The sequence below is a fragment of the Ovis aries genome, chromosome 2, assembly GCF_016772045.2.
Source record: "Ovis aries strain OAR_USU_Benz2616 breed Rambouillet chromosome 2, ARS-UI_Ramb_v3.0, whole genome shotgun sequence".
NCBI lineage: Eukaryota > Metazoa > Chordata > Mammalia > Artiodactyla > Bovidae > Ovis > Ovis aries.
The window spans coordinates 247,102,315-247,128,213 of record NC_056055.1 but is presented as its reverse complement, the minus strand read 5'-3'; the positions used below and the strand labels follow the sequence as shown (position 1 = coordinate 247,128,213).

The window sequence follows — 25,899 nt, the reverse complement described above, 5'->3', positions numbered from 1 at the left end:
AACGTCCCTTCCATCAGTTTCTTCTTGCAGACTCTGGCACACACGTGAAAACTAGAATCGAGCAGGTTGATTGGGCTACTGTGTGAGTAAGCAGAGCGGGCGTCAGGGCAACAGCTAAGGACGCAGCGTGTACACATTTACACAGGCCAGACAGAATCCCACCCAGGCGCCCTCAAAACGAGGGCAGGTATCTTTTCTTAAACTGGTACTTATCCCCACCTCCCAAGTCACTTTAAACAAAATAAGCCGCCAGGCAGGATGAATAGATGCCTGTTTTTTTCCTGAAGATACTCAGATGTTCATTCATTCATTAAAATCAAACTTCCCAGGACTTCCCCAGTGACCCAGTGGTTAAGAGTCAGCTTGCAACGCAGGGGACACAGGTTCAACACCTGGCTAGGGAGCTAAGGTCCCATACGCCAGGGGGCAACAAAACCTGTGAGCCACAACCACTGAGCCCCCAGGCCACAACCAAGAATCCGTGTGCCACAAGGAGAGGTCTCCCAGAGTCCAACAAGCATCCTGTGTGTTGCAACCAAGACCCAAGGCAGCCAGGTAAATAAATGCTAAAATAATAAAAATAAAGTAGAATTATTCTTTCTCTTCCTTCTCTCCCACCAGCATGTGACCACAGAAACAAAACATTTTGTTTTTTATATAACACAACGTTTACATGATTAAACTGGCCTGTTTCCCAATTAAAACACTATGCTTGCTGCATGCCGGCACAGCTCTCTGGCCCCTCCGAGGCAGCAGCGGCCTCAATGTGACGTTCCAAAGCCACCAAAAAGGACTTCAACATTGTCATTCGTCACTCACTTTATTCAGACACTTAAACATACCTCTCTCCCGACAGGGCTCTCTGTACATTCCATTCTTCACAGTAGAGAAACTCCATCATTCCCCAAATCCACCCACAGGGAAAATTTTCAGGTCATCTTCAGTTTGTAGCAGAAACAGCAGCCCAGCCAGAAAACAAGGCTACACCCACAAGACGCCGTGTCCCACCCTACCCTTCACTTCCCTCATTTAGAGCTAAGACTTAAAATGTGATTTTAAAAGAAGTATAGTAACCCACACATTAACACATAACCAAACATAAACAATGAGGATTCTTAAACAAGGACAACTGTTTCCAACTGGGTTATGACCAGGTCAGCCTGAAGGTGAAAGGAGAGGTTGAGAGAGACTGTGGAACAGGCAGATCTGCCTTCCGCCCTTGAAATCCCTTCAAGGCGCAGACAATTCAGTAGTACTGAAAAGGCCTCAGCTCTGACACGTTAGGAGAGAAGCCTGGATGATGACTAACAAATGGAAACACTACTGCGCACGTGGTTTTCGATAAACTGAACCTGAGGCCGGCTGGCCCACTCACGAATGGGAGGATGAAACGAGAGGCTTACTTAGAGAAACTGTGACACAAATGCAGATTCCGCGACCCACAGTCACTTTGGAAAGAAGCCACGAGAGGCTGGATCGGTTCTCAAACCTCAGCTAAGGGTGGCTCTTCTTTCTCCCCAGTGTAAGACAGCAAACGCATCTATAGGGTAGAGTTATCGCAAGTGTTCCCTCTGACTTTGGAAGCAAGGAGAAGGCTTTCCAGATACACCTGGGAGACAGCAGGCAAACCGACATCAATTTAAGCAGGCCTCCCGAAAGAGAGAAGTCTGCTGGAGGTCTTATAAAACAGCGACGTTTGTGGACGGGCACAGAAGGGGATGACGACAGCCTTGGGACTCCAGGGGAAAGTCCGTCAGGAGGCTCTGTGGTCTCAGGGAATAGAGTCCAGCCTGCGTCCGCCTCTGGTGACTCCTCTGCAGACGTATCCCCAGAGCAGTCTCCACGAGAGTCCATCCTCCTCCCCACGGCGCTTAACTGAGACGAGCGCCTGACGCGTGTCCCCCCAACCCAGCACACTGCCGCTGGAGCTTGGCGCCCGACCCTCGCTCCCCTCGGCTCTCTGCTCTCCGGCAGGGGGTCTCAGGCCTTTACCGCCAGGCACGGTTCAGGAGTTTGACCTGCGCCAGCCTCTTCGTGATCATGGTGGCAAAGACCAGGCCAAAGAGGACGCTGCTGATGAGCACGTAGTCATAGTCGTCCTTCAGGACGTCGAACTGCTTGGACGGGTAGACGCGGGTCTGGTAAATGTCCAGGCCGTAGGCCACGACCTAGGGGCAGGGGGGCGAGAGCTGGTAAATGTCCAGGCCGTAGGCCACGACCTGGGGGGCAGAGGGGCGAGAGCTGGTAAATGTCCAGGCCGTAGGCCACGACCTGGGGGGCGGAGGGGCGAGAGCTGGTAAATGTCCAGGCCGTAGGCCACGACCTGGGGGGCGGAGGGGCGAGAGCTGGTAAGTGTCCAGGCCGTAGGCCACGACCTGGGGGCAGGGGGGGCGAGAGCTGGTAAATGTCCAGGCCGTAGGCCACGACCTGGGGGGCAGAGGGGCGAGAGCCCCGTGAGAGAGGCGCCAGTGGCCCGCCACAGCCGCAGACTCTGGTCAGAAAGGAGACAGGCTCCTCGGCCATCCTCCCAAGAGGGGAGCAAAGAACGGGTGTCATGCAGGGCGGCTGTGGACGGTCGAGGGGGCACAGGGCGGGCTGGGGGCTCTCCTCACCAGACAAGTGGACTCCAGGCCCGACGGAGCTGTGTAGATGCCTCGCATTCGAGAAACTGTCTGGTTATAATTGATGAACCGCTCTGCGTGGATCTGTACATCTGGAGAATACGGGATCAGATTCTCCTCTCTGCAAAAACATCAGCCAGGATTGCATTCAAAGCTGCTGTAAGGGGATCCCCTGGCTGCCCCGAGGCCTGGGCGGTTTCCAGGCCACGGATCAGCCTCCGATCTTCCTCTGAGGCCTACGTGCATCAGGGAGCTAAACACCAAGCAGCTGAGTGTTTGGAAGGGCTGCAAGAGAGGACGCTGTAGAGAGTAAGACCTGGATTCCTACCTTCTTCTGAGTCTAAAAAATCCCAGACAACCGGTGATTTCACACTAGAGGAAGCAAGGACCACTTTAAAACCAGGACACCGAGCCACTAGGCCAATCGCGGCTCTCCACTCCAGAGCGCCTCGGTGCTCAGCCTCCCTCTCTGTAGCCTCCCTCTCTCCGAACCATCCTCCTCCCCCGCCTACGTGAGAGGACGTACCCACTGCCTCCTCATCCTGCCCACAGTTCCTCACATCTGAGGGAAGAGACTCTGGGACAGAGATAAGAAAACACGCAGAGGTGACGGCCAGAAATTTAAAAATGGACACGCGCGGTAACGAGCTACCGTCTGCCCATGCGGCCTGGGTCCGGGCACCTCGCTCCCCTCGTTCCCCAGTGTGCCCACCACTGGCTGCTCCAGCCGCTGTGGCCTCCAGCCCTTCCTGTAACTCGCCAGACACGACCGCAGGGCATCTGCGACGGCGGTTTCCTCCGCCTGGAAGGTTCGCCCTCGGACATCCACAAGGCCAGCTTCTCACCTCCTTCAAGTCCTTACTCAAATATTCGCCTTTTCAGGGAGGCTTTCCCAGGCCACCCTCTCAAACCTCGCCCCATGTACCACCCCTTCCTAGCCCCCTGCCCCTTTTTGTAAGAGTTTTTTATCCTTAACATTTACAAGCATCTAACATAGCATTATTTCCCTTGCTTATCTTACTTATTGTCCGTCTCGCCTCCCCTACTAGAATGCAGGCTCCGTGAGGGCAGGCTTGTTCACAGCCGCACCCACAGCGCAGCAGAGGGCCCAGCATGTCCCACAGGCAGAGCTCTTTAGCGCCACAGCCTTCAGTGTGCCCCACAAAGGCCTACCTGCTCTGCTCCGTTGGGATCTCGGGGCGGCGAGGATCCAGCAAGGCCTTAGGGAGGGAAAGGATCGCTCCAGAAGGCAGCCCAACTGCGCAAAGACAAGTCGACAGAGGTGAGTGTTCACGCGGGCCTGATCCCAGACTAGGGCTACTTACAAAAATGCCCTATCACAGAAATCAAAACAGAGTTTAGAGCCAAACATACAGTCACTGAGGTGCCCTTCAATGACCAAAAACAACAGTCTTAATACACATGGGTCTGTAGGAAGGTTCTCACTTTTGAAGACACTAGTTTTTTCACATATCATCCTGAGACATCAGAAAATAAAGTTCTAGAATCAAGAACTAGGGAATGACAAAAAAGAAAAGAATGGCAGGCCCTTGGATCTCTGTATCTCCCATCCTGTTCTCCAGGAGCACCTGCCCAGCTCAGCAGGGCTCCTCGCAGCCGCAAAACACCAGCATGCGTGCTGGGGAAGCAGGGAGGCTGGTGCAGGATGGGGAGGGGAGGGCGGGTGGGGATGGGGTCGAGGGGAACATGGGGGAGGGGACAGGATTCAGGGAGGCTGGTGCGGGATGGGGCGGGGGAGGGCGGGTGGGGATGGGGTTGAGGGGAACATGGGGGAGGGGACAGGATTCAGGGAGGCTGGTGCGGGATGGGGCGGGAGCATAGGGGATGGGGGGGAACGGGAGGAGGGGACACGAAGGGCCTGCCAACATGAGGTCCCACAAGATCGCCTGTTTTAGGAACAGTGGGAATTAAATGGGGGAAACAGCTAAGAGGGCTGTCTTCCTCACTTCTAAGGATAAAACAGTGATGCAGAGTGTCTGTCAAAGCTCAGAGCCCCAAACGTCTTTGGTAAAAACAACTGGATGGAGCAGCCTGTTATGCAGTCACTGAGTCCTGAATCTGAACTACACAAAGACGAGACCCTGCACCTCGCCAGTCCCTGCAGCCCATCTGCACAGGTTACCCGTTGAGGGACGGCATCAGGGCGCAACGTTCTGAGCGAGGGGCAAACAAAGCAGAGGCGTCATGAAAATGGTCCATGAGAAACAAGGGCTAGGGTGGGCTGTCAGCTCTCTCACAGACTGCAAAGCCGACTGGACTGGGGAGCGTCCTCTACTGAAACAAAGCCCTCCTCGCTGAGCCCGGCTCTGCCCCCAGCGAGGCTGGAGGGCCCGGCTCACTCACCGGCTCCGCCCCCGACAAGGCTGCCATGGGCAAGGCTCACTCACCAAGCAGGTGGCGGCTGGTGATGCCCCGCTCTGTGATGGTGGCCTCCATGGCACTGATGGCAGAGGGGAAGATGTAGGACTGCTGCAGGACTTGGGGCAGCTGCGGGCGGTCCAGGGAGCTGAAGGCCGTGGCGTTGTACTGCTCCGTGCCCTCGTAGAGCTCCAGCGCCGTGAACTCGTTGCGCCGGGCCTTGGTGTTCCAGTACTGGTACTGCGGAGAGAGGAAGGGGCGCTGCTCAGGGCCAGACTGCTGGCTCGGCTGGGAAGGGGAATCAACGTACAGAGGCACGTCCGAGAAGGAAAAAACCACCAGCATCCCAGCTTTCTTCCTGCTACTGAGCTGGGCTTCCCTTATGGCTCAGCTGGTAAAGAATCCTCCTGCAATGCGGGAGACCTGGGTTCAATGCTGAGGTTGGGAAGATCCCCTAGAGAAGTGAAAGGCTACCCATTCCAGTATTCTGGCCTGGAGAATCCCATGGACTGTCCATGGGGTTGCAAAGAGCCGGACAGGACTGAGTGGCTTTCCCTTTCACTGAATTCAGTAATATTCAGGGTAGCAGCATCTAGACTATCCAGGTGCACCCCCAGAAAAATGAATTCGCAAGAATCTTACAAGTCACAAGACTAACAGCTAACATCTGAGTGCTTTCCACATGCCCGGCGCTCTTCTAAACTTGGAGAGAGGAGGTGACTGCTGCTACCCGCTGATATGACACAGGGAGCTTAAGTAACTAGCTCGAGGTTATACAATCAGAAAATGGAAGAACTCGATCAAATCCAGGCATCCCAGCCCCCTACCCGACCCCCTCTGCTGCCAGCCAGGGGTTCTGAACTCTGTGAAAACACCAAGCAGCAACCAGTTTCCAGAACAAGAGGTCGGGAGAGGACTAGAGCTGCAGGAGGCCGGCCGAGCCCCAGAGGCCGCGCCGCCCAGGCCGCCCGCCCACCTACCGCAACCCAGTTCTCCGCGTGCACGATGTGGACGGGGCCCTTGGCCTTCCTCTGCACCGACGAGTGGATGATGCGCCCCGTGACGCCGTCCACGAGGAAGATGCCGATGAAGGCGCGCTCATGGTGAGCGTCCGTGCTCTCCGTCACCACGGCCAGCAGGTTGGGGTTCAGGCTCTGGGAAGAAGGAGAGGAAGGCACCCCACCATGAGCCCGGGGCAGGGAGGTGGGCACAGAGCCCTCCGGCTGGCAGAGAAAGCGGCTTTTCTGGGTGGAAGAACTTCCTATTCAGGGGTCATCATCACTGTGCTTTTTCAGTGTCCACTGGGGGCTGGGCTTGGCTCACTGAATCCCGTATCTTTGCAAATAGAAGTTACTATCTACACTTCACAGATGAAACGTCTTAAAGTAGTTAAGCAACTCGCTCAAGTCACAAGCAAGCAGTCACTCAAGACACAACCCAAGCTGGCCTACTTCCTGATGGAAGGACACTGGTCCAGCAACTTGACATCTCTCCACCAGGGCCCTGCGACTACCACAGCAACAGAGATGTCTCAGTCCTCGACTAACTCGACCGACTAGACCAGGTAACATGAGTGATCACTCCCTTCCTAAGACGCCTTCTCCCCCTGGCGTCCAGGACGCCCAGGCCCCAGTGGCCCTCTGCCTCAGCGGCTGCTCCTTCTCAGGACCCTCTGCAGGTCCGTCCTCCTTTCCCCAGTCTCTGGGTGTTTCTAGCTGCCCCCGTTCTCCTGGTGATCTCAGCCAATCTGATGACTTCCAGAACATCTACAGCGGCTGGCATCGCTCAAGTTTACATGTCCAAGCCAGGCCCCTCCCTGAACTCCAGACCCGACTAACAGACTACCACGTCAGTATCACTGCTCAGATGTCTCATGGCAAACTCGACATGCCCCAGGCCAAGCTCCTGTTCTACGCCTGCCAAAACCTGCTCCCCTCTAGGCCTTGCTTCCTCCTCCAACCCCGTCTCTGCTCTGCCAGAGGCTGTAACTCATGTTCATCACCTTAAGGATTACGTGCCTTTACAGGATGGTTCTGCAGCTGACGAGTCACCTCTCCATCTCCCACTCAGGAGGATGTTGGATCACAGATGGAGTTTCTGATGGATCGACTAAGGTTTAACCCCAAGAAAGGTCTATCAGCACTACCACTAATCCTAACAGGTGACAGCTGCTGGGTAGTGGCCATGTGCCTGCCACTGGGTGCTGTCTTGTGTGATCACCACAACCCCAGGAGGAGGGCATATTTCACAGGCCCATTTCACAGACAATAAAGTAAGGCTCAAAGGGATTAAAAAACTGACAGAAGGCTCCCCTCTCCGCTGGTCGCAGAGCCGGACGCCAGCCCGGCCCCTCTGTGCGGCAGCAGGCGGCCGCCATACCTTGTAGAGCACGCTGCGGTCCCCCATCACACGGCCCTGTGAGTGGACGTGCTCGCTGCTGCGCTTGCCCTTCACCTGGACGATGCGCTGCACCTCCGGGGGGATGGTCAGCTCCCAGCTCAACTCAGTGGTGAGGTCCTGGGGTGGGGCCGAAGAGAAGGAGCCAGCACTGGTCATCAGGAAGGTACCCTCAGGCCCGCAACAGGTGTGGTGAGACCTGTCCTGCAGCTCAGCAGGCACCTCTGTGCAGGGACGGGGACCAGAGGTCCCAGAGAAGCAGCAATAGCGATCTAGTCTGGGAAGAGGTTTTGGAACTCCTGGTTCAAGTAAGAAAACCAGTAAGGCCTGGTGGGCAATGGCTGCAAACAGCAGCCTCCTGGGCAGTTGGGGGCACCTGTTGCTCTGGACTGCCTGAGGGGACCTGAGACAGTCCTCTCCAGGGGATATGTGTCTGACCCCATACTGTCCCCAGTCCAGGCTCCAGACAGCACGGCACGGTGCTTTGGAAATCTCCAGGGCACAGCGGTCAGCCAAGTCGTGGAGTCCACCTGCACCAACATGCAGAACAAGGGGCATGTGGCTGAGGCCCAACGCAGAGCCGGGCTCAAGTTCCCTGGCTGCCAGCAGGTCTGCGGCTCCAGGAAGTGCAGCTTTACTAAGTGCAATGCACATGAACCTGAAGACCTGGCGGCTGAAAAGCAGCTCCTACAGCCTGGCTGTGGGGCCAAACACAACCCTACTCTGTGGCCCTCTGGACGGACACGGGGCGAGCCCTGCAACCATGGGAACCTCAGAGCCACCCCTCCTCACTCACATCCACCAATAAATCCTACTTTCTGTCAACAAAAAGGAAAGATACTAGAGCCAGTGTAAAAGAAGCAGAATAGTTAGTCGTATCCCACTGTTTATCTGAGTAAGACTAATTCAAAGAAAATTTACCACTTATTAGTAACATCTGAAGCCCCTGTACACTGAGCCAACAGTGAACTAGTAAGCTGGTTGCTGCTGCTGCTGAGTCGCCTCAGCCGTGTCCAACTCTGTGCGACCCCAGAGACAGCAGCCCACCAGGCTCCCCCGTCCCTGGGATTCTCCAGGCAAGAACACTGGAGTGGGTTGCCACTGCCTTCTCTAATGCATGAAAGTGAAAAGTAAAAGTGAAGTCGCTCAGTCGTGTCCGACTCTTAGCGACCCCACGGACTACAGCCCACCAGGCTCCTCTGTCCATGGGATTTGCCAGGCAAGAGTACTGGAGTGGATTGCCATTTCCTTCTCCAGGGGATTTTCCCGACCCAGGAATTGAACCCGGGTCTCCCGCATTGCAGGCAGACGCTTTACCGTCTGAGCCACCAGGGAAGCCCATGATGCTAAAGGTTAACTGTTACGAAATGTCAGGAAAGAGCACTGCATTTTTTAAACAACAGCAGGTGAAACCATATGTCATGGACTGTGTGCCAGGCCCTGCTTTACGTGACTTACACGTGTTGACTCTCCAGCTCATCATGAAAACGCTCTGACATACTATTATCACCGTTTTGTCTTACAAACAAGAAACAGAAGACCAGACGGAAGCCATCTGCCCGAGGATACAAGTGCACAGGGGCACAGCCAGGCTTCCTGCACGAGCAGCCGGGCCCGAGGCCTGAGCCCCTCCGAAAGGCTTACAGACGGGGCGGCAGGATCCACTGAGGAGGACACGTCTCAGATCAGCCCTCGACACAGCCCTGCTCTCGGGGCCAAGGCCAGCCCCTGTGAAGCTCAGAGCAGGACTTCAGAGTCAGCGTGAATCAGTATTTCCAAGGGCTGGACTCAAGTATGTCAGGATAGGAGCAAATCGATCCCAATTCTAGCGATAAAATTCAAAACTCACATTCGATTAAGAGTGGATCAATAACACCACCTTCGTACAGAAAGCGCTACTGTTCAATCACCCTTCCCGCCTCCCACCCTCAGGATGGCAGAAACACTCCTCCTGCCACAGGAGAGGGACGTGGAGTGCAAGCTCCACAGAGGCCGGGGCCCCGTCTGTCGCGCCCAGCTCTGTCCATGGCAGCAGCGACCGGGCCTGCTTCACAAACGCGAGCGTGATGGCCTCAGACACCAGGCTGACGCCGACCTGCATTTACAACACCAGGGCCAGCGTGATCCACACCTGCTACCCACACCCCTCCCACCACGGGTCCTGCCAGGACGCCCTTGCCCACCTTCCGGAGTCGATATCCACACAGCCGCCCCTGATCCGCGTCCACCAAGTAGAAGAAGATGGAAGGGGCGAGCTCATGGAGCTGCCGCAAGACATTCCGAGTGGCTGGGAAAGGTGTGACCTGGAAAACCCCAGAGAAGAGTTACGGGGGGGACTTGGTGGTCCAGTGGCTAAGACTCCACGTTCCCAGTACAGGGGGCCCTGGACTGATCCCTGATCAAGGAACTAGATCCCACATGCCGCAACTGAAGATCCTGCGTGCTGAAACCAAGATCGAAAATCCTGCGAGCCAAAACTAAGACTCAGCCAAATAAAATAATAAATGTTTTTGTTTTTGTTTTAAAAAAAGAGAGTTGAAGGAGAAGGAATCCCTAAGCATGGATTTCTCCAGACTCTTCACTGTTTCCCGTCAAAGAGGGCCTTAAGAATGAAACAACAAATCTTAAAGGAATTAAAGTCCGCTACATTCACTCAGGGCTTAAACTGAATTCTCGTAAGAGACCCAGTTTTCACAAGTGCAGAGAGCCACCAGGCTGCTCGGAGAAGCCCTCCGAGGCCTGGCTGCGGAGACTGCCCACCTGGGCCCCGAGCTGCTGCGTGAGCGCCCTGCCCCCACCCAGCGACGGCGGCACGAGGGGGTCCTGCAGCCTCTGCAGACGCGTACCTTGTACTCATCGTCTATCAGCAACAGCACCTTGGCATAGTCCTGATCCATGATAGGCAGGAGCAGAGACTGCAGGACGGGGCGCTTCAGCACGGGGGGGGCCACCTGGCTCCACTTCCCAAAAATGGGGTTGAAGACATAGAGCGAACTCATTCCCGTCTCCTGAAATGGGCAAGCAACGGTCAGCCTCCACCAACAGGAAAAGACCGCAAAACCTAAGGAATTGGGGACCTGAGCTCAGCCGCGGCGGATCCCCTCGTCTTTCCCCGCCTGGTGGAGAACAAAGCTTTGGCTGAAGGTGAAAGCATCTGACCGCTGCTGTGTCAAAAGGGTCAAAGTTTAACTGCCTCTAGCTCCAAATCTAAGAATGGGTCACGCTGAGGAACAAACGAAATGTCTACCAGGCCCCCTTTCCAATGATGGCAGAATATATCTGCCAAAAGCCATCTGCTCCCTGGGAGGCAGAGGCATGAACAGCTGGTGTCCTGCCCTCCATCCCTGGGAGAAGAGCAAGCTGCCCTCTAGGTACCGACACCCACCTGTGTCTGGGAGAAACAGGGCTGGCTTACTAGGGACCTGGTGACATCCCACCTCCTCTACAGTCACTTCCTCCTTGGCCACCACCGCCCCTGGTGGGGGAAGAGGGGCTCTCAGGCAAAAAACTGCAAGAAAACAGAGCTCTAAGCCTTGACTCCCTATCTGTAACTCTCAGAGAATCCCAAAGGCCCAACTAAAGTTACAAAACACAAAACCGCACCCACACGGGCTCAGAGGCGCGGTGGAGGCTCACCTTGTCCTTCAGCAGGAGGGTGCACTGGGGCGGGTGGGGGAAGTGGGCAGTCGTCCTCTGGACCATCAGCTTAAAGGAGGAGTCTGGCTTGACGTTGGGGAGATACTGTTTCCACAGGATGGTGCCAGAGCTGCTCTCGATGCCAAAAAGCTGCAAGATAAACACCGGGCTCACTACCAGAAAGGCTGACCCAGAACTACTTCTGCCCCTGAAAACCAGAACCGGCTCCAGCTCCCGCCCCGGGCTTCCTGTACCCCTCCGGGGCCTCTGAAGGGCTCACCTTGCCTGAGGCCGTCACCATCACCATCATCTTCTGGAGGTTGAATTCATCCCTGGCCAGAGTGTCAATGTTGATCTCATTCTTGATCTGGCTCCGGGGCTTCCGCGCATCGTAAAACACTTTCCAGAGGTGGGAGGTCCAGGCCTGCAGCAGGATGAGCTGGGAGGACAGGCGCTTCAGGAACATGCCCAGCAGGCCGTCTGGTGTCAAGGAAAAGGGACTGCGGCTGAGGCTCTCTCCTCGGCGGAGTGGGGCTTTCCAGCGAGGGGGTACCTGCTCCCCTTAAGGGGGCTCTCTCCCTCTCCTCCGCAGCACTTGCATCATCCACACCCCAGGCCACGAGCCCAAGGAGCAGTCCTATGTCCGATGCCAACAGTCCCACACTCAGGCACAGCCGTGCGGGAACTTCTAAGGCCTACTCAAGGGGCTCTCAGCACGCCGCCTGCCTGCACTCTCGGGACAGGACACTAAGAGGGCAGGGGGCAGCCATGCAGGGTGCAGCCGTGCCACAAACGTCTCCGTCACAAGCCCACACCCAGAACGGCCAGCAGAAGGCTTCAGGCACCGTGACAAAGCCAGACAAGGGCAGCTGCGGGCGTGCCGGGGCGCACGTGCTGCCTGTCACCAACAGGCGCTCCCGCTTCTCGCGGCTTCAGGCCTGCGTGGTCAGGTGCTCAACCTGCTCCCAACAGACCTCCCTGCAGCCCGCTCCCAGGGCTCCCTTTCTCTCCGCCCCTTCCTCCATCCAAGAGACCACCACCCTCAAATCTCCTCTAGAGACGAGACCGGTCACGGCAGCAAGGCAGCACGGTAAGAAGCAAGGCCTCCGAGTCTGCAGGCCGGGATTCACATCCCAGCAGCGCTGCTTACAGGCTGGGTGACCTTGGAGACGGAAACGGCAACCCACTCCAGTACTCTTGCCTGGGAAACCCCATGGACAGAGGAGCCTGGCGGGCTGCAGTCCACGGGGTCGCACAGAGTCGGCCATGACTAAGGGATCAGACAACAACCTTGAAAAACGTACTTCACCTTGCAGCCTCCAGCTCCCCATCTGTAAAATGGCACAGCACCCCCTGGGCTGCTGCCGAGACCGAATCTCGTGAGGGACCCCCGGGATCTCCCCGGGGCGGGGTGCAGAGTGCTCACGGGAAAGCGCAGGGCCTTTTCTAGGCCAGCGTCCGCCAACCCCGGCTCAAGGGAGAGAAGCGACGGGCACACAGGGCAAATCACAGGCAAACAGTCCACGCACACGCGGTATACACCTCACTGAGGCAAGTCCAGGAAGACAAACGATGGTGAGAGCCAGCTGTGCGGGCAGGCAACAAGCAAGAAGGCAGCGGGAAGCGGGTTTTACCTTGGATGGCTGGGTCCAGGCAGCGGAAATAAATGGTAAAGGCACATTAATCCTTGGCTTGAGAGCACCTGCGGCGCCTAGCGGGTGGCTGGCCCCGGGCAGGCTCCCAGCAAACACCACTGGGCTGGCCGGGCGAATGGACGGAGGGAGGCAGGGGGAAGGACAGAACCGGGGACAGTGAACCAAGCTCACCCTGGGGCTGGGACCGCGGCCGGGTTTGGAGGGCACTGGCCTCTCCCCACAGAACCTGGCCGACCTAGTCACGTCTCTCTGGAAAGATGGGACTCCTGCTTTGGGGACAACAGGCGTACAGTGCCTGACAAGGTGCTTGACAGATTTCAGGTCCTCAAACAACAGCAGCTATGCCGATGCTACATTAAGACTCTTTTTCATCAGGGTCTTTCCCTAGAAAGATTCACACGTCCTTCTCTCGGAGAGGAGAGGGCCCATAAGCCCAAGGCCACAAACGCACCGGAGACGGGGCGCAGAGCGAGCTCAGAGCAGGCGGCAGAGCGGCCGCGCCGGAAGCCCGGGGTGTGGGCCGCAGCATGGCCGGCGGCCCCAGAGCCCCCCCTCACCGGCAGCTCTGCCTCCCGGGCCCCCGTTCCTACCTGCCTTCTTGCCAAACTCCCCTTCCAGCTCCGCCTGCGCCCCGGTCAGCGGCAGGTCCACCATCTCCAGGCACACCACCTCGGCCAGGGACTCCTCACGGCTCCACAGCACCACCCTCCCTGCTGCAGGAGTCAAGGGCACCAGAGTCAGGCCCGCCTCCGCCGCCCCCTGGAGGGACCCTTCTCAGAGGCTGGGGGCCACCCCCACTCTTGGGCCAGAAAGAGAAATGGTGGGGCTGGCGGCTGGGCTCAGGAGGTCACGGGAGGAGAGTTCTGTCTCCCGCCCAGGAGTGCTAAGGACGTGTTCCAAGGCAGGTCACCTAGGGCTCTGGGAAAAATAGGCAGAATACACGGCACTTCAATCTTCCCAGAAGCCTGGCCACGGCCCCGATAAAGGGTCTGACTGCAGCCCACTGGCAGGCCCACAAACAGCAGCTGAGTGAGGCCCACTCACCCAGCTGCTGCAGGAAGAGCAGCAAGTGATCCTCTGTCTGGACCAAGGCCCGATAGCCCACGGAGTCGTCCTTCTTCAAGAAGACCTGGATGTACAGCTGTAAACCAAGCAGTCAAGACCCCCGCAGTCAGCGGGGATCCAGACACCTCTCAGAGCCCAGACCCCGAGATTCAAGGCGTGAGGAGTGGTCAGAGGCCAGGGCACGGCATCCTCGCATGTCCAAACCACACAGCGTTTCCTGGACTCCACTTACAGACACCGTGCATCCTTAGGAGCCGACAGAGCAACAGCGCAGGCGGCCAGCTCGAGTCCTCTCTATGGAGGAACCTGAGACCTTCTCGGCTACCCGGTCATTCTTTATGAACCGATCACACCCACAAAGCGAGCAGGAGGCCCGCAGCAGGCTTTCCATCTTAGAGACTAAGCAGCGACCGCCCAGGGAGGCTGAGGAACACCACTGGACGTGCACAGAGGCAAGGCTGGGGAGCGACACCATCTTGAGTCTCACCAGGCACGGCTTCCTTGTTTATAAAGCTAGGGCAGTGGTAATCAAAAGACTACCGGAGGATGTGTTTTTTTAAATATTTATTTACCTGCACCCCATCTTAGCTGTGGGACTTGGGACCTTTGTTGCCACATGCAGGATCTTTAGTTCTGGCATGTGGGATCTAGTTCCCTGACCAGGGATCGAACCCAGGTCCCCTGCTTTGGGAGCGCAGAGTCTTAACCGCTGGGCGAGCAGGGTAGTCCCTTATTGGGAGGATGAGTCAGTCAACGAGTAAGTAAACAGCTTAGCGTGGAGCCTGGCACACTGACAACTCGGCTTAAGTGGCACCCCTTTTACTGGTATTCACAGGCGTTTCTGACCAGCCAGGGGCTCAGGTAGAACTACAGCCCACAGCTGGGACCCTTGGTGCAGAGCTGAGCCTGAGGAAAGAGGGCCCCAGGCCGAGAAGCCTGCAGGCCCCGACTCACCCGCTCGGGCCGAGTGCCGTTCTGTTCCAGGCTGAAGGTGATTGCGGTGTCGAGCAGCCGCCGGCCTGTCTCCACCAAGTAGAGGTTAATGGTGTAGGTCTGGTTGAAGCACGCCAGCGAGTCCTAGGGCACAGACTGCATGGGTCAACTACAGTTCTCCAAAGCAAAGTCCCCCTAAGGAAGTCCAAGAATCTGGGTGGGGCTGGGGGAAGGGGGGCAACATCCTGGAGAAGGACCCGGGCCAAAGAGCAAAGCTAAATCCTAAGGCAGAAATAAGGTGCGCAAGTGAGTAAGCAAAATTACAACCACTATACATGCTTACTCCAGAAGAAGCAAGGAGAGTGGAGAGAGACTTCCCCGAGAGCGATTAGCAAGACCGCAGGCAGGGAAAGCACACCCGCCTTGGGAAAAGCTGAGGAAACGGAAGCCACGACGGAGACGTGTGCCTCCGGTCAGCGCCCCACACTCTGCTTCAGGTCCCCTCAACTCCGCCAGCGGGGGCCCCACAGACATGAGGAGACAGAGGCCCAGAGGAGAGTGCGCCTAAGAACAGACTCCAGGCATTCTACTTTCTAATCTCCCAAATGAAAAAGATCAAGAGAAACATGGTTTAATTTACAAAACTTAGACAACTCTGTCTGAGACTGGGACCTCGAGGAGACCCACTCCCAGCCTTGACCGTTCCTCCAGCTTCGCTGGGGGCCCACCCCGCCCGCATACAGGTCTGGCGCACTGCCCAGGGCCACACCTACCTGGGAACCAGACTTCTCTGAAAAGCTCCCAGGTGACCCATCTTCAGAAACGCTAGGCTTCTGCTATGGAAACGAGAAGGACAGAAGGAGAAAATACAGCCAAAGGGTCACCTTCCAGCCATGAGAATGACGCTTCCACCTCCAGATCTCAGCCCCTGGGAGAGGGCAGATCCCATCCCCCATCTCCACCCACACACCCCACGCAACCCGGAACAGTCCCAGATGACTGTGAGGGCGTCCCATTCCTGGGCACAAAGGAGGTACACACAGAGTTCTACAGATGAAGTGAGAACTTACCTCTTAACAGCCTCCTGCTCCCCCCGCCCCGCCCCGGTTCAAAGTGACCAGGTGAACATGCCCACACTTTTGGTTCTCAGGGCTTCCAGCAAAGATAAGGAAACCCTGGGGCCTCCCTGGCATTCCAAGAGTCAAGATTCAGTGCTTCCGCGGCAGGGGGCATAAGTTCGATCCCTAGCCAGGGAACTGAGATCCCACATGTGGCCAAGCACTGTTATTCCCAACACTCACCGCCTCGTTCCGACAGGTCATGACTGCAGCCACTGTCTTCTCTCCGGTGGTGGCGAAGCTCACCAGGGCAGCCTAGGGTAGAGTCAGGCGTCAGTTCCTAAATAGGGCCTGTCCTGGCCAGCAGCCTTAGGGCCGCCTCCACCGGAAGAACCCTTGGCCTTGGAGTTAAACGTGCTCCCAAGTTTGGAGCACGATGGCCGGAGCACGGAGAGCAGAGGGGCCCCACCGCACCCACAGCTGAGCCAGGCCCTGCCTGACCTCCAATACAGGCACGCTCAGTGCTGCTCTTCGCATCTACAGGGAAGTTCTATAACGTGCCCTCTCTCCCGCGGGTTCAGGAAGTACCACTTTTATTCTAAAAATCCTCTGTAACTCTCAAAAGAACAAAGTATTCCACTCCTACTCTAAGGCTAACCCCTCTCAAAACACTCATGGAAAGAGGTCTTCTGTCTTGAGTAAGTATCTCCAGATTCAAAGGCTGGGATTTCCAGCATCCACGCCTCGGCTAGGTCCTCCTGAATCCTAGCGCACCGCACTGCCTGCAGTTACCTGTGGGAAGTTTTTGAGCAGACTCAGGACACCGTGGCGGTAGTGCAGCAGTGCATAATGGCTTGGGGACAACTGCAGGAAGAACTGCGCCCGAGAAGGATCCACTGGGCTGGGCTGTGTGGGCAGGACCCGGGGTTGGAATCCACTTGCAAATTCTAGGTCAAGAGACTGGGAGACAAGAAGGAAGAGGCTGAGGGCCAGGAGAGGATGGGGGATGGACCATCCCAGGCTGGCAGCCTCTGTCCCACTTTGCCGGTGAAAGTAACAAGGCCTCGGCACAGGGCTCGGGAAGCTCCCGTTCCGGCTCTCCAAGGAGGAGCGGCCTGTCTGCCCTCATTCCAGTTCCGCCAGAGGCCGGAGCTCAAAGGGGCTGCCTGGGAGAAAGGCTTTTCCCAGCGGTCGAGGCAGCACCTTGGGCCAGGCAAGCAGCTCTAGCCTCTCACCTGCAGTGGGGTCTGCCTCAGCTCCCACTCCGTCTCCAGGGCCAAGGTCTGGAGGGACTGTGAGCTCGGGTCGGGGCACACCAGGACAGCCTCATCCACCACACCGCAGGCCCCAGCGAGACTGCGCAGCCAGGGGGTCGACACTCTGACCTACTCAAAAGACGAGAGAACGGGAGGCTCCTGGGGATCCTCACATTTCCCTCTCAGCCCACCAGCCCGTCACCACCAGACCCCAGGGGAGGATCTCGGCTCAGAGGTTCTTCTTGGTGGACTGAGAAGGAGTCCTTCCCATCCCTCCCCGCCTCCGAGAGCTCCAGAGCTGGAGAAGATCCGGGTCTGCCTTCTGGTAGTTTGAAAACTAACCCAGGCCCTTTTCAATCCTGGGCACTTTTTTCTTGTCTTGGTGAAGTCCGCCTGCAGTTCACTCTTAGCGCCTAATGTTCTGAGCACTGAGCATAGAAATCGCCACTTTCTCTCTGCCCCTGTGTCACGGGTGCAACAGGGCAGCCGCAGCCACAGTGCCGGCAAGGCTGGGAGCTGCAGGGCAGCAATCCTTGGCCCTTCCGATCAGCACTCCTCTACTGTATTCGTCATAGCGGTTTCGTATCACCACCTTCGGTGTTACCTTGTGAGATCATACAGGCAACGAACACATCTACGCAACTGTTTTTTTTTGCCACCCCAAGAGAGCGCCATGTGCAAACGTGCAGGCTCTAAATAAACACCTGATGAGCAGAAGGCAGCCCTCAAGTGCCCGGAAGCAGGGACCACGAGTGGCTTTGGCATTCACCCGGCCGAGTCCCCTGGTCCCCGGTGCAAAGGAGGGCTGTACCCGCTCCCCTCCGCAATTCACGAGGCCCCTCCAGCCAGACCGCACCTGCTGAATGATCTCTCCATCGTCCACGTTAAACTTGACAACGTTCACATGGCTGAAGGGGACGACTCCGAGGGCCCACACGGCCCCCGAGCCGTAGGAGTACACCATCTGGTAGTGGATGCTGTCACTGAGAAAGGGAAGGAAGAGCAGGGAGCCACAGCTTTAACTGCAGAACAGGACCACCCTTGGGGGTCCAAAACCCGGCTGCCAGGAACTTAGCCAGAGACCACAAGCTAGCAGCCTCAGATAAGTTTTGTTTGGCTTAGTTTTCTTTTTTAAAATTTGAATTTGTTGTCAACGTTTAGAACTGAGATTCAGCATGTAATAATAAGATTTCCAGCTTTTCTTGAAAAAGTTAAAACGTGATAATGCTAGGCCTAACTACACAGGGCACGGTCAGCTGAGTAAGGCTGCCCCCTTGAGGTGGGCCAGGCACACTGCGGCTCCCAACATTCCCCCACGGGGGCCTGCTCTGCACACTTACGCTACGCACTTGGCCCCATAGGAATCTGAGCGTTGGGTCCCTGACAAACTGAGTGAGCCACTCCCCTCACGCGACTGGCTCTCGGGCCCAGGCGGAGAGTCTTCTCCTCACTGCAAAGGAAACTCCAGAGGCAGCCACAGCCTTGGAGTGCAGGCCTAGAGGCTAGTGAGCCCCAGACCCTATACAGGATTCAAATGCTTCAACTCTCTGAGAGAAGGACGGGCTGGTACAGAGAAGGAGGCGGCGGCCACCGCCCGGGGGGAAGGCAGCCTTACCTCTCTGGGAGGTGTTCCACCCACTTCGGGTGCCCACTGGAGAGGTGATGGAGGGCAAGAGTGGTCTTCTTCAGGACTGCAATGTGCCTCACGGCCTCCTGCAGGCCAACCAGCCCAAGGGCCTGGAAACTAAGCGCAGGAACAGGGGTGAGCGTCGCCCAGAGCCTCCTGAGCCTCAGGCCGGACAATCCAGGACACAGCCGTCACAGCTCAGGAGGCGACAGAACAGGCTGTGGGGCCAGCTGCGTCCGCACCCTGAGCTTGGCTCTGCTTTCCAATGGCTGGACTTTCAGCCACTCGACTGTACTGGTTCCTGAAACTCGCTGACTCTTCTAAGGGCTGCTCCTTTCCTTCCCTGGGACTTCACAGTAACCAGGCCAACCCTCTACCACAGCAGCCATCAGACAGTCGTCATTAGCAGGCTGCAGGTCTGCCTCCCCCAAACGACAACGAGTTTCTTGATGATGGAAGCTGTTTCACATTCACAAGTGGGTTCCCACTGCCTGGGGGCATCCCCAAGCCCTTACCTAATAAATTACTATCAGAAGACGAATAACCTAACGCAAGCAACCCCATCATTTAAACAACTTTAGCAAGATGCAGCTGAAACAGTAGCGCAAATTGTTTTTAAACATAAAATTAAAACACAAGAAGTTGTATTCTCCATCCTCATACCTAGAATCTTCTTTCCCTAGTAGATCAGTTGGTAAAGAACCTGCCTGCAATGCAGGAGACCCGGGTTCAATGGGTCGGGAAGATCCCCTGGAGGAGAAAATAGCAACCCATTCCAGTATTCTGGCCTGGAGAATTCCATGGTCAGAGGAGCCTGGAGGGCTACAGTCCATGGGATCACAAAGAGTAGGACACGACTAACTTCCACTTTCACTTTCTCATACCTAGACCGTTGCAAAGCTCTCATGCTATGGTAAGATTAGGAAAAGCAATCGATACCAGAAACGAGCACTGCACCTAGCAGGGAACGCTGCCTCTAGCACGTGTTCAGTACATGGTGGCCGAGTGAGCACGCGCCCCACAGCCTCAAGACATCGGGAGTGGGTATTCGGTGCTCTCTGGCTCTTCCGTGGCTTTCCCCCTGGGAAGAAAAGCCAAAAGGCCCAGAGTCGCTGTCTACATAGAATCTGTGTTCCAGCGAAGCCTTTAATCAAACCAAGGTGAAACTCAGCTTCCTTCCCTCTACCTGCCACTGTCCAGGGTCACCTCCCAGTTCAGGCCCCCAATGTTCGTCTCCCAGGAGCGCATGATCCGGCCTCCATTGGACACAGTGATTGCATCTGGAAGAGAAAAGACCGCGTGAGACCATCCCCCACACCGCTGCGCGGTCTGCAGCCTCCCAGGGCCTGTGACCAGTGGCCTCGCTCCCCATGTACAAGTGCAGATAGAAACTGCACCTGTCCTTTCCTGCTGGGAACACCCCTACTCCCTTCCCTCCCAGACCCTGAGCAAAGGAAGGACCCAAGGGGAGAGGAGAGGGAGCCGACGCCGGCACAGGGACAAGCCGGGCTCTGCCTACCCTGTCCGCAGAGCAGCATGGCGTCCACCACCCCTTCCGCCGTGCCCTTGTCAACATGGCGCCACACTGAGGGACAGGAGAGTCAGACGTTACCGTGAACCTCGCGAGGCATCCAGGAAGTCGCGCCGGGGAACCGCAGAAGCCTTCGCTTGCACAGAAGCGTCCCGTTTTATTTCAGGGAGGGATCACCGCTGGCCGGCAGCGACCCAGCCCCGCTCCCGGGGTAACGAGGGGAGCCACCGCTGTGCCAACCTGAGATCACGCTCTTCCCATCCCTACCCCACCCCACCCAACAAATAAACAGACAAAGACAAAATTCACAAAATCTCTATGACTCACAAGCAGAGCAGTGATTATACATCACATTTCCATGATTTTAATGCCTAAAGTGAAAGTGAAAGCGAAGTTGCTCAGTTGTGTCCGACTCTTTGCGACCCCATGGACTGTAGCCTACCAGGCTCTGAGGAGCCTCTCAGTCCATGGAATTTTCCGGCAAGAGTACTGGAGAGGGTTGCCACTAAAAACATCCACAAAAGCAATATAAATAATTGGAGGTGGAGGAACGGGGAACATCCAAAGCTTTACTGTAAAACCTTAATAAAAAAATGCGGTTTTTGCAGCAATATCTTACTTAAGAACAGCCAGGACGCGGGCTGAGGAAATAAACTCAAAGGCCAGTTATAGGAATATATTAAATATTTCAAAGACGGCAAAACTGAAAAATAAATCCGAATCCTGTAAAGGACACATCTTTCGGCCCTGCTGTCCCCAGGGGTGGGGTACCAGCCAGGCAGACGCTGCCGCCACAGGACACCCTGGACTCCCTCTGGGCAGCCACGCCATCCCCAGCTACCCGTCTACACAGCCCACTCACAGATCTCCCCAGTCCGAGAATTCAGTGCTGCAATCACATTCTTCTCTGTGGCCACAACCAGCTTCTTGGATCCAGGGGAAAATTCCAAGGAGGCAAATTTGAGCTTCCCAACATACTGCTGTCTCCTAAAGGAAAGAGGCCAGGAAAATGGAAGGGGCCAATGCCACCGCTGCACAGGACACTTTGGAAAAGACAAGTGCACAAATACAGGAGGTTATCTGCCGGGGTCCAGCCCCGGTGGATCCAGGGAATTCGAAGGGCGGACGGCGTTGGCGTGGAAAGACTTGTTTATTGATTGATATAAGATTAGATGAAGAAACTATAGCGTAGTAGGAAGATTAAGTGGAGGAAGAGGGCTGAATAGCTTGGTTTACGCGGAAGACCAATAAAATTCCAGACAAGGAATTTGCACCATCTACGTTGGGCCACCGGCGCCCGCTTGAATATCTAAGGGTGCCTCGCCTTAAGCTCCCTTTCGTGCGGGTCTTAACAGCCAGGGCAAGTAAGTAGACCTGGCGAGCCTCCGCGCCCCAGGTGGAGATTCAGCCTGAAGTTAAAGTAAAGAGCAGAGAGAGGGAAAGGGAGAGAAGAAGAGAGAGAAAGACACGGGGGCAGCCAGAGTCCCAAGAAACCAGGCCGGGAGACTAGTTCGAGAAACTGGTCCGAGAAACTGGTCTGAGAAACTGGTCCCATCCTTTATTGTTCAGAAGGCCTTTTATACTTTTGATAAAACATGGAGATCAATGGGTAACACAAAATTATGTAGCGTTGGCAACCCAGACTCTTTCTGTACATCATTTTGTATACAAAAGGTCTCAGGTGATTTACATTATCTTCTGGCCAAGAGGCTTGTTAACACTTTTTGGCTCTCTTCATTAATGAATGTTAATTTTGTTTTCCCTGAAGTGTTTTTCTTTAATCTGCATCTCCTTAAAGCATTAAAGTTACATCTCTATAGAACAAAGGTGCAGTGGGATATAACAAAGAAGGTACTTAACTCAAAGATCTAATGTTGCTAATACCAGGTCTACTACTTGTTTTTCTATATACCAACTATATCTAAAAATACAGGATATGAAAATTTGGCAGCAAGCATTGACTCAACAAATGAAACCTTTAATCAGTTCTATTCTAAAGATTTTGACTCCTCGGGAGCCCCTACATTCCTAGGATGTTTTAAGCTTCCTGTGCCTCCTGCGGTCAGGAGGCCTCAAACAATCACCCGCGCAGCTGTACTGCAGGCAGGCTAGAAAGCCATCAGAGGGGTATTTGGATTGAAACACTCTTTCAAATGCAGAAGACTAAAGCCCTGAATTGACTTTTTCCAGAAAATGTCAGAAGAGTAGAAAAGCAGAGCACAAAAACTGGCAGATTTTTGTTGGGGTACATGCTTAGGAATTTCCAGAGGGGTCCCTGAAGTCTGAGCACGCCTTGCGTATGTCAGCTTCCTTCCTCATGACCTTGTCACGGGCGGGATTCCTCACACTGGCTCCCGGCAGTTATCACCGTCACACCTGTCTCGGGATGCACGAGAACTGTTTGTTAATGAAGAGATCTGACCAAAAGCGAGATTTCCAGGCAGTGTGCTCAGGAACAGAGGGAAGAAGGAGAGAGAATACACCCTAGTAGCTAACGTGACACGCTTCCTTCTGAACGCAAGCACGTACTTACCTTACCCAAAAGGGCACCTGGCCTAAATCCCACTGGAACAAAATTACAGTCTTCCCTGTACTCCTTAATAGTGGGACCAGGGACTTCCCTGGTGGTCAAGTGGGTAAGACACTGTGCTCACAAGGTAGGGGATCTAGGTTCGATCCCTGGGCAGGGAACTAGATCCCACACGCTGCAACTATTTTTCAATAGTAAAAAATAGTGGCACTAGACACTCGCATTACACACGAGGGAAGAGACGTGAGCCCTGTCATCAATGAGCACACAATCCAACTCCCCCTTCTATTCTCACTGACCTTTGGAGAAAAATTACACAAATACTCTAACAAAACTTGACAGGTTTGAGTCAGGCCTTTGCTCTTTGCAGCCTGTTCTAACCCACACAGTGCTCAGGGTCCATCTGACTCACTACTCGTACTTTCCTTGGAATATACCCCCTCACTCTCAACACTCCTATCTCTGCATAAAGGGGGCGCAGAGGGCTTCCCCGGCACACTGCCACCGACAGAGCAGGCGAGCGGCACGCTGCTGTTCACAAATGCCGCTTCCAGCAAATCAAACACACAGCATTTATACAGAATCTCCCTCGTTACACTGTCTGGTCTGCCTTTTTACAAAAGAAGAAACCATATTAGTAAAGAGTGACAGCTCTACATGACATCTGACAGTTTCCATCTGTATTCTAACCTACTTTAATCTCACTGTAATCACTGACCCCTTTATGAAGTACACAGGACAAACACTATTACTCTCATTCCAGAGGTGAGAAAACCAAAGTCCACCGACGTCAGCGAATTGCCGTTAGAACTAGAATGCAAAATTAAGTCTAAGTCTGAATCTAATCTAATCTTCTAAGTCTATATCCCATGCTCTGTTTTAAAATGCTGATATCTTTTATCTGGACTATAAAAGTAACGCCTGCTTATTGAAGAAAACATGAAAAATACACAAAGGTATAAAAGAGAAAACAAAAAAAAATGCTTAAAATACCACCATCCATAAACTTTTTTTCAGCAATAAACATTTAATATTTTGGTATACTTCTTTCTGTTTACTTTTCAACTTATAAATTGCATATACCTAGGGTTCTGCTAAATTGGATGACATGTACATGTGAAACATATACAACACGGGTTTGAACTGAGCAGAGCCACTTATGCGCTGGTTGTTCTCTTTCCTTTCCTTTTTTGGTGGCACCTTGAGGCTTGCAGGACCTTAGTTTCTCAGCTAGAGTCAAAGGCCGGCCCCCGGCCCTGTGAGCATGGAGTCCCCCAGGGAACTCCCTACGCTGGTTGCTTTCTACAGCCAATTCTGCAGTGCTACACAATCCACGGTTGGTTGAATCTGTGGGTGTGGAACTGCAGACGCAGAGGGCTTACTATAGGTTACACTCGATTTTCGACTACAGAGAGGGTCTGCATCCCTAACCCCTGCGTTGTCCAAGAGTCAACTGTACATGTTACATTGTGAGCATCTGCCCACATCGTTAAAGATGAGACTCATGGGGATTCTCCATAAGTTCAGTGGTTAGGACTCCCATGCTGGGTACATGGGCTGATCCCTGGTCAGGGAACTAAGATCCCAAAAGCCACAGCACTACCCCCGGCCAGCCAAAAAAAAAAAACAAAAAACAAAACCACATGACGTATTCTGCATTGGTCACGCTGCCTGATATCCCGCACTCATCTATCTGCCCCCTCACCAGCCTGAGTTCCTTTCCATCTCTGCATCCACAGCACCTGGAAGGACCACTGGCCAACAACACTCAACAAACACGCAAGCCCATTTGCCTGATACAGAAAAGACTTCACAGAGGAGCTAGGCTCTGAACGTGTTCCCTGACTAGCAATTATGGGCAACATACTGATTGTACTCAATGAGCCAGCCACTGAGCTGAGTAATTTAAAAGAATTGCCGTATTTATCCTTACAGCTACTGTGGGAGGTAATGGACTATCAGTAAACTCAATTACAGATCAAGAAACAGAGGCACAGAATGGGTTAAGTCATTTTCCTGAGATCACACAATGCTTAAGTGGCAAACTGACATTTCAAGCAAAAGTGAGCCAATTCCCTGGCCTTAAGGACAGGGTGGGTGGCTGGATGAGTGGGTGAGCGACTGTATGAGTGCCTTAACGAGACGCGAATGAACAAAAGTGCTGAACAGTGAATGAGTGAAGAGAGTGAGCGAGCCCGTCAGTGAAGGAAAGGATGAGTGAATGGCGCCTCCTGGCTGAAGGGTCTTGGGCGGCCCCGTTCTGAGCCCATGGCAGGGCTGAAAGAGGATCTTCGCTGAGGGCGGTCGACGTCGGACACCCAGCAGATCAAACACCTGACAGTCACAGAAACGCGGCCGGGCGGGGAGAAGTGACCTCTGACCAGAACCTCAAGCAAGACCGGAGGGCAGAGCCCGCTTCACTGGCTTGCGACCCCTACAGCCGCACAGGGACTGGCTCAGAAGAGCCCCCAGCTCTCGCTTTAACGCTCTGCCGTGGCCACCTTAAAACTCTTTCAAAATTTTTGAACGAGGGGTCTCACATTTCATTTTGCCCTGGGCCCCGCAAGTTCTGCAGCCGGCCCTGCGGCATGGTGAACCCTCCTCCTTTTAAACAGAAGAACAGGTACTGGGAAAATAGTTCCCGAACAGGAACCGCCCCTCGCCCCCCGCCTCGTACGCACCAATCAAACTTGCCCACTTGGTCTTCGTAGACCGCAGCCGCAGGGATAAGCAAGGCAACCCAGAGCCACAGCCGGGAAGCCGCGGCCGCCGCCATGATGGGAGCGCGGGCCGGCCCGCTGCCGGCCCGGCATGCACCGCGCCGCGGGCCCCGCCTCCGCGGAACCATAGAGTTGGGCCCACAGGCGGGGCCCTGGGTGCGGAGCCATCGAGTTGGGCCCGGCATGCACCGCGCCGCGGGCCCCGCCTCCGCGGAACCATAGAGTCGCGCTCACAGGCGGGGGTCCTCGGTGCGGAACCATAGAGTTGCGCCCACAGGCGGATTCCTGGGTGCGGAACCATAGAGTTGGGCCCACAGGCGGGGTCCTCAGTGCGGCGCCCCGGACTCCGGTGTCCCCCGCCCGCCTGGGAAGTCTACCTGGAGACTCAGGGCAGAGGGCAGGCGGCGGCCGGGCAGGGAGAACAGGGCCTCAGCGCGGGCTAGGTCAGGCACGCGCGAGGGCGCCCACCGAGGGCCGTCCCAGAGGCCCCC

The 25,899-nt window shown here is 55.3% G+C and overlaps 1 protein-coding gene and 1 non-coding gene across 3 annotated transcripts; both read right to left on the bottom strand.

Moving 5' to 3' along the window:
- Positions 1-801: 801 nt before the first annotated feature.
- Positions 802-25,490, bottom strand: EMC1 (ER membrane protein complex subunit 1). Of its 2 annotated transcripts, none has more exons than XM_027965634.2 (23): positions 25,370-25,490; positions 21,021-21,145; positions 20,147-20,212; positions 19,814-19,907; positions 18,616-18,744; positions 17,857-17,983; positions 16,980-17,129; positions 16,537-16,704; positions 15,988-16,059; positions 15,460-15,522; positions 14,708-14,830; positions 13,733-13,829; positions 13,279-13,401; positions 11,314-11,513; positions 11,034-11,183; positions 10,244-10,405; positions 9,581-9,700; positions 7,380-7,517; positions 5,981-6,154; positions 5,030-5,240; positions 3,795-3,879; positions 2,613-2,742; positions 802-2,168 (listed from the first exon to the last, which is right to left on the bottom strand). In XM_027965634.2, the coding sequence occupies exons 1-23, from the start codon at positions 25,462-25,464 to the stop codon at positions 1,989-1,991; spliced, it is 2,982 nt and encodes a 993-aa protein (XP_027821435.1). In that variant the 5' UTR covers positions 25,465-25,490; the 3' UTR covers positions 802-1,988. The 2 variants fall into 2 exon arrangements, with proteins under 2 accessions (XP_027821435.1, XP_027821437.1); XM_027965636.2 differs by having other exon boundaries at positions 15,460-15,519.
- Positions 17,385-17,508, bottom strand: LOC114113411 (small nucleolar RNA SNORA17). The gene has a single exon (XR_003588447.1). It is a non-coding gene; the product is annotated as a small nucleolar RNA SNORA17 (small nucleolar RNA).
- Positions 25,491-25,899: the final 409 nt, after the last annotated feature.